General features: G+C 41.7%; 2 protein-coding genes across 6 annotated transcripts in view; one reads left to right on the forward strand and one right to left on the reverse strand.

The window, feature by feature from the left end:
- The window catches only part of LOC109391531 (serine/arginine repetitive matrix protein 1-like), a 120,742-nt gene that overhangs the window by 99,738 nt on the left and 13,626 nt on the right, over nt 1-7,378 (reverse strand). The window contains exon 2 of the mRNA XM_019659171.1: nt 4,287-5,159. Coding sequence (XP_019514716.1) covers nt 4,287-5,159 — 873 coding nt within the window. The remainder of the gene's footprint in view (nt 1-4,286; nt 5,160-7,378) is intronic.
- The window catches only part of ITSN2 (intersectin 2), a 118,303-nt gene continuing 115,503 nt past the window's right edge, over nt 4,579-7,378 (forward strand). For 2 of the 5 annotated variants that reach the window (XM_019647988.1, XM_019648077.1), the window contains exon 1: nt 4,580-4,780. The gene's annotated coding sequence lies outside the window, so the exon portion shown is untranslated. Of the gene's footprint in view, nt 4,781-5,152; nt 5,250-7,378 lie in introns of those variants that run through there. The other 3 variants (XM_019647915.1, XM_019648160.1, XM_019647845.1) reach the window with 2 other exon arrangements.

Here is a 7,378-nt window from a genome sequence, read left to right on the forward strand (position 1 = left end):
AGGGAATGTGTGGGTAGCTGAGTGAAGGTAATTGAGAGAAGTAAATGTGTCTTATTAAAAATTATTAAGGAATTACAGATTGGGGAAGGATTATTGTGCGCACTTTATGAGTAAACAATAGTATTTCAGGTCATTGTATTTAACATAAATGTTTATCATTTTAGTATTATTATTTGGTTTGTACCCAGCAGATCTCTGAATATTTCTATTTTCTAGTAACTTAAGCCAGAAAAAAACAAAACTCAGGCACAATATAAGCCTAAAGCAGAGATTTGTCAAATGGTGTAGAATAGATATCTTACTTTGATTTTTCCTAAAGGTGCTATATTGTGGTTTTAAAAAAATTCTGTAGACTTTTTATACCATTTTTATTGTGATGGATAATATGTGTTCCTTGTGGAAAATTGGAAAGCTACAGGGAAATGAAAGAAAAAAATAATAGTCACTAATAATCATATTACCTAGAGAAATGTTCAGTGTTAATATTTTGGTAGATATCCTTCTAGAAATTTCTCTTTGCAAAAATTGGAATTACATTATATAATCTGCTGTGTAACCTGCTTTTTAGCTTGCTAGCATTTATCAAAAACACAGTTCTATTTTATTATATATCTATCTACAATATAATTTTATTGGCTAAATTATATTGCTATAGTACTACTGAAAGTAGTATATAATATTTATTGAACATTTACTATATCCAGGTTACTTTTGAGGCACTTTACATATTTTTACTCATTTAGTGTTCAGCCTCTCTATAGGAGCTGTTCTATTATTTCTTTTACAGTTGAGAAGATTGAGCAAGGGCAGGTTTAGTAATTTCCCCAAGATCCTACAGCTAAAAAGTGGTAGACATAGGATATGAACTTAGTTTGACTACATCCTGTACGCATATCGTTATCTCATATTGGTTCTTGTAGCCATATCTGTGTTCACACCTATGATTATTTACCTAGAATACATTTCTAGTAGTTGGAGCAGTACTAGATCAAAAGGTATGGGCATTTCCTAAGGCCCATGTAAACATACTGCCAAGTTGCCTTCTAGAAAAACTTGTTGGTACCAAAGTGTTCTGCCAAGTGAAACGACTCCTATTCCCCACATCGTCAGAAACACTGGCTTTTTTTTTAATATGCTAATTTGATAAAGACCCCCTTGTTTTAATTTTTCTTTGAGTATTAATAAGGTTATACTTAAAAAAATTTTTTTTCTTTGAAAAATATTTGTCTCTGCCCCTTTCTCACTCATTTAGTTTTTACATCTCTGAGGTAGATGCTATTATTAGCCTCATTTACAAAGTTCTCTGACATTTTCTTTTTAATTCTTAAATAGCTTTTAACTCTCTGTATTTGCCCATTTCTGCTCCCAATTCTTAAAAATATTTTCTCTCTTCCTAGTCTACTGGGTTGTACCTATTGTTTAGTTCTTCATTACTCAGTTTAGGAGTCATTTCCTCTGGGATTGCTCAACTAACAACTCTCCAGTTCACTAAGGCAAAGTTAGGTGCCTACCTTCTGTTCTTTATTCCTGTATCACTTGTGGAATTCTAAGTTTTCCTCTTATCCTCTTCTGTATTCCCTGCTCTTAGAAGGTGTTATACATTTGATGACTCGGTAAATATTTGTTGATTTGAATTAAAGGTGCTTAAGGTGATGTGATATAAGAAAGGGAATAAATCTTCCAAGTACATAGTAAAGTAGAGAAACTTACGCTGAGGAAGTAACATTGGAACTGGGCTTTGAAGGCCAGTGGGGAAGGAGGGAAAAAAGGAGGGGCCCAGGGACTAAAATTGAGTGAAAACAGACATGGAAATTTCCCACTCTGGAAACAGCAATTTTATTTAGAGTCGTTTTGAGAATTATTAACCTTGCCTCTGGGAAAAGCCTGATGAAATCAACCCTTCTTTCACCCAAGTATACCTTTTCTAGTGGTCAGATTATTTGAACCTTCCTCCTAGATCTCTTTTATGAAACAGGGCTCAAATTCTCTTCTGACTTCCCCCCTTTTTCCATTGTATGGGGGAAGTTGGAGGGTCCTGATGTAATCTTGGTAAGATTCTGAAATGCCCAGGGAAGTTTGATGAATTGGTCGGGGGAAGCCCACTGGAAGCCTTAGGAGAAAACAAACCCTGAAGCCTTTTTGTGTCTGAGATTTCAGGTCCCTTTCACACCTTTCCCTGGCTGGTCTACACATTTGATTAGACCCCAACTCCTTTTCTCTCTAGCCTTTATTACGTTTCTGTGCTTCTAGCTTTGATAAGAAACATGCATCTCTTAATTTCCTAGTTTAATTTTGAGGTATACTGACTGCTGGTCTTGAAGAAGGAGTGAACAGTTTATTAACAGTATAATCTATTTGTNTGACTACTGTAGGTCTCTGAGTCAGTAAATACAAGAGCTGGGCTTCAAACTAAGATCCTTCTAAGTTCACACCTGTGCAGTTATCTGGTACATTCATCTTGGTTCAGGAAAAAACAAAAAAAGTTATTTGGGCATTCAATAAATATTTGTTGAGTAAATGAGTTTGTTGAGTTGAGACATAGTAGTCTATTGATAAGTGACTAGCATCTTTATAATATTATATTTACTTATAAAGTATTCCTATTAACAAGTTCCAGAAATTATTCAGAATGAATTAATTATGTTACCAAAAATGTGATATATTTATTACCATCTAACTGCATTTGCTTGTGTTTTCTTTTCTTTGTATCCTAATCTTTTCAATACCTTATTTATGGAAAAATTTGTGGAATAACTATTTTTGAAGAAAGGCTAAAAATAAGGCAGACTTTTTTGATGTGCTAATTGTTAAAGGCAGGATTCCAAGTGTGCAGTAGAAAAATGCTTAGAATTAGTTATGTAAATGAACGGATCTAGAAATGAAGATGCATCAGAAATGCTGTATGTTTTACTTGAGTTCATTTTTGACTTTGTACCATCCTATAAACTATAGAACACAGTGAGTGACTAATGTTAGAGGCCTGTTGGGTAGAGTGTGCCTATAGGTATTCTTGAGAAGGAGGAACTGAACTGGCCTAAAGGATCTGAAGGCAGAGAGGAAGTGGGGGAGGAGAGGAGGAAACTGAGCAAAAATAGGACAGTGAATATATCAAGAAATAATGTATTTTTACAACTCTCAGAGGGCAGCATATTTCATTTGCAAATGTATAGTATTATTTTGAGAGATTCACTTAAAAAATAATTTCATGGATATAACAGGACACTGAATGATTTATTTACTTGTAGAGCTATTTAGCAGTGGTTATGGTAGATATTCAGGAATATATTATCAGATGGTAGACAATTAACTTGTTTCATTTAAGCAACTGTTTTATGTTTTCTAGATCATTTTCTTCACTAATACATATTGTTTTTGGAAAATTATATGTGTTTTAATAAAAATTTTGTTTATTTCCATCATTACTGTGGTAGATAAGGGTACAGGCTTTCAAGTTAAACCTCCTGCTTCCAGCTCCAACACCAAATAGTTGTATGATGTTGAGAAACTTACTTTAATTCTATAGGTTTCTGTTTCCTCATCTGTAAAATGGGATTGATAATAATAGTCTTATTTCATAGTGTTGTTGTATGTAATATAAAGTGCATATAATACATAAGCAGTAGTGCAAAGCGACTACTGCTTAGTATAAGTGCTTAAAAATGTTACCTATTATTATTCCAACTTTCTTCAATGAGAAATTTCAAATTAAACTGGCTTAGTCCTTTTTAGTCCTTTTTTCTTTTTTTTTCACCTAGTGACTGGAAAAGAAATGAGCTTTTTTGTCCTTAATTTTTAATCTTATCTTCAAAACAATCTACATAAGAAGCCTGGAAAATAGAGTAGAAGAGCTGACCCATAATCTTATCTCCCAATAAAGAATCTGCCTTTTTAGTCCTCTTAATTTGGGGAAGAAAAAACAACAAAACACCAAACACAGCCTAAAGGAAGAAATGTTCTATATCTGCAAAAGAAACTACTACTTTNCATGGTGGCCTTTTTTGTGTGTTACGGAGCGGGGTGAGGAACGCTGGGTGGATGACCATTGGGGATGGCTGGTCCTGGGGGGGGGGCGTGGGGGTGAGAGGCCGTGACAAACCCCTGAACAAGGGTGGGAACAACCGTCCCCCACCCCACTCCCGGGGGAATCCGTGCTCCCAGATCAGCGAAGACACCTCCGTGCGTGAGGAGGCTCCACAGAGCGCCCCAGGTGCAGCGCATCAGGGATGTGCCTGAGGCTTGCTTGGCCCTTTCCGAAACCGCGGGGTCCGCTGTGGCAGGAAACGCACCACCCAACCTCAACATGTCACCTCGGGGAGGAGGAGCCGGGTGGGTCTTCGCAGCTCCATGACAGGCTGCTGGTCCGGAGCTTCGAGGCCTCCCCGAGGGGACAGCGGAGCACTTGGACCAGGCCAGCGGGGTCCGGGGTCCCGGTGCTCTGGGAGCCGCGCCCGCGCCCATTTCGGGTCCGCACGAGTGGGGAAGTCGGTGCCCGGCAGCGGACGGGCGGGCCGTCAGCTGCCCGGCCCGTCTCCTACCTCCCCGCCCCCCGGCTTCCTGCGGAGGCTGCGGCCGCCATGTTGTTGTGGGGCTGAGGCGGCGCTGCGAAGCCGGAGCGGCCGTGACAGGCTGCGCAACAGGTTCGCTGTCGGCGGCCTGGCGACGAACCCGGCAGCGGCGGCGGCCGAGCAGGGTCTCCCGGCGTCCGCCTGCACCAGCGCTGCTGGAGCCGAGGGGCGCGGGGTCGCGCCGTGACGTGCGGGAGGCGCGGCGGAGGCGCCAGGTGGGTGAAGCCGCTCGCCCGAGCTGCGGCAGGGCGCCGGGCAGGTGCGGACGCCGTGGCGCCCGCCGCGGGGAGGCTCCGCGGGGCCGGGATGGGAGGCGGCTGCGCGTCGCCGACAACGTGGACGGGTCCTGCGGAGTCCGGGCGGCCCCCGAGCTAGGCCCCTGGCGGGCTTGGCGGCGCCGGGCGGAAACCTCCGGCTCCGGGTTCCTGCCCCCGCCGCAGGGCCGGGGAGGGGGGGCACCCCGAGGGGCCGGAGCCGGGCCGTCCCTTCTCCGCGCCGAAACCCGGCCGCGGCCTCTTCTGGCAGGTGCGGACGCCGCCGAGGGCCGGGGGCAGCGTGGCCCCCTGGCTTTCGGGGTGCCGGCGGAGGAGAGCCCTTACGGGCACCCGCACGCTTTCTCGGGGACCCATTTTATTTTCGCGGAGTTGGTTTTCCTTCTTGATACTGCTTGGTGCGGGATGTCAGGTGAGCCGCATCCCGGTGCGTCAAAGTAGCCCGAGTCAGTGGGCGGATGCCCGGTGTCCATCGCGCGCATTAAACCAAAGTTGGGAAATGTTACAATTTGACTTCAGCGTTATTGACTTCTAGGATATAGAGTAATAAAGGAGAGATGCAGTCTCTTAGGCCAGAATAAAGTTTGTTGCTTATTATTATTTTTTAAAAGACGCCTGTATATGTGTGGTGAATGGGTAAACCGCGGCTGAAACTACAGATGGCTTTGCATTTTGTAAAAAGATGCTGTCTTTGAATTTCGTGTGCATTATTGTTAAATGATTGCCGATGGTTACTATAGTTCATTTGAGACTTTTATTATGAATTACCAATATTTTTGATAGAGGCAACCACTTTATGGTAAAAAGGTTAACAAAAGCTGATTGCTTAACTAAATGCTCTAGTTCGTTTTTGCTAGTGTTTACTTGCTTACCCAGAAACAGGCGAGATGTGACATGAAATTGTGTGTTGTTTTAGTCAGCTTAATTTAAGTAGCATAGACTGCAGGTTAAGCTTCTTAAGCCTCTCAAGAAAATTATTTGCTTCTCTCCCTGTGCTGGTTTCCTACATTGTTAATCAGTGATAAAGCCTAAACACAATCTAGAAACATGACGTAAGACCTTTACATAGATTGATAATGATGTCCCTCACATTTTAAAGATAGTAGCAGCTCTGATGCGCACACCTTTAGTTTTCTTTGGCTGTGCCTTTGATTCCCTTGTAATTTCGTCCNAAATTAGTAATTGGTACAACTGTAGTTTGCTGTTCCAATTCAGTGAGATCCATTAACTACTGTAGTTGAGAATAATGTTGAAGTAACAGTAGTGGCAGCTGGCATCTATGAGCCCCTTCTATGTGCCAGCTGCTTTACAGACATGAGGTCTAAGCCTTCAAACAACCTGGCATTTAGGTGCAACTACCCACATTTACAGGTTAGGAAATGGAAGCTGTACCATTTGGAAGTCCACAGGCTGAGGAGTAATGGCACTGGCTTTCGAACTCAGATTGGTCTGTTTTCAAAGTTCCCGTTCCAGTCTGTTAAGCCATCCTGTCCTCGGTGCAATGGAAAGAATGCTGATCTCTCAGAGTCAAAGGGTTTGTGTTTGTATTTTAGTGCCTGGCTGACTGCTGGGCACTAGGCTTATGAAGATGAAGGGACATTCACGGGAGCTCCTAGTCTAATGGAAGTGGGCAGGCATGAAAACAAAAGTTACAATACTAGGTGATCCGGAGTTTAATGGAGGTAAATACAAGACAAAGTGGAAATGTGGCAAAGGAAGCTTTTGTAGGTGCAAGTGTCAGACAAGGTGGGTAATTCCACAGGTTCGTGGAGAAGGAGCGCTGGAATAGGTGGGGTCCAGGTGGAGGGAAGGTATTTTGATACTGGAGAAGTAGGCAGAGGCTAGACCCTGAAACATCTTGGACGCCATGTGAAGATTAGATATTTAATAACAGCTTTATTGAGATATAATTATTATACCATAAAATTCACCTTTTAAAGTTTACAGTTTTACAATTTTGTGGTTTTAGTATATTCACATAATTGTGCTGCCATCACCACTATCTAAACTTGAGAACATTTTCATCACCCCAAAAAGAATGCTCTATACCAATTAGCAGCCACTCTCCATTTCCCCCGCAATACCCTTAATTCTAGGCAACCGCTAATCTGCTTTGTGTCTCTGAATTTGCCTGTTCTGGACATTTCATATAAATGGGAACATACAATATATGTTTTTTTGTGACTGGCTTCTTTCACTTACCACAATGTTTTTAAGGTGCATTCATATTGTAACATGTATCATTTGCATGTATCATTAGCATGTAGCATGTAATTCATTTCTTATTATGGCCAAATATTCTATTGTATGGAAATAGCACATTTTGTTCAACCATTCATTAGTTAATGGATATTTGGGTTGTTTCTACTTTTTTGGCTATTATAAATAATACTGCTGTGAGCACTTGTGTACAAGTTTTTGTATGGACATAAGTTTATGTTTTCACTTCTCTTAGGGTTATACCTAGGGGTGGAATTGCTGAGTTATATGGTACCTATGTTTAAAATTTTAGGAACTGCCAAATTGTTTTCCAAAGCAGCT

This window comes from Hipposideros armiger, unplaced genomic scaffold, assembly GCF_001890085.2.
Source record: "Hipposideros armiger isolate ML-2016 unplaced genomic scaffold, ASM189008v1 scaffold_0, whole genome shotgun sequence".
Lineage (NCBI taxonomy): Eukaryota > Metazoa > Chordata > Mammalia > Chiroptera > Hipposideridae > Hipposideros > Hipposideros armiger.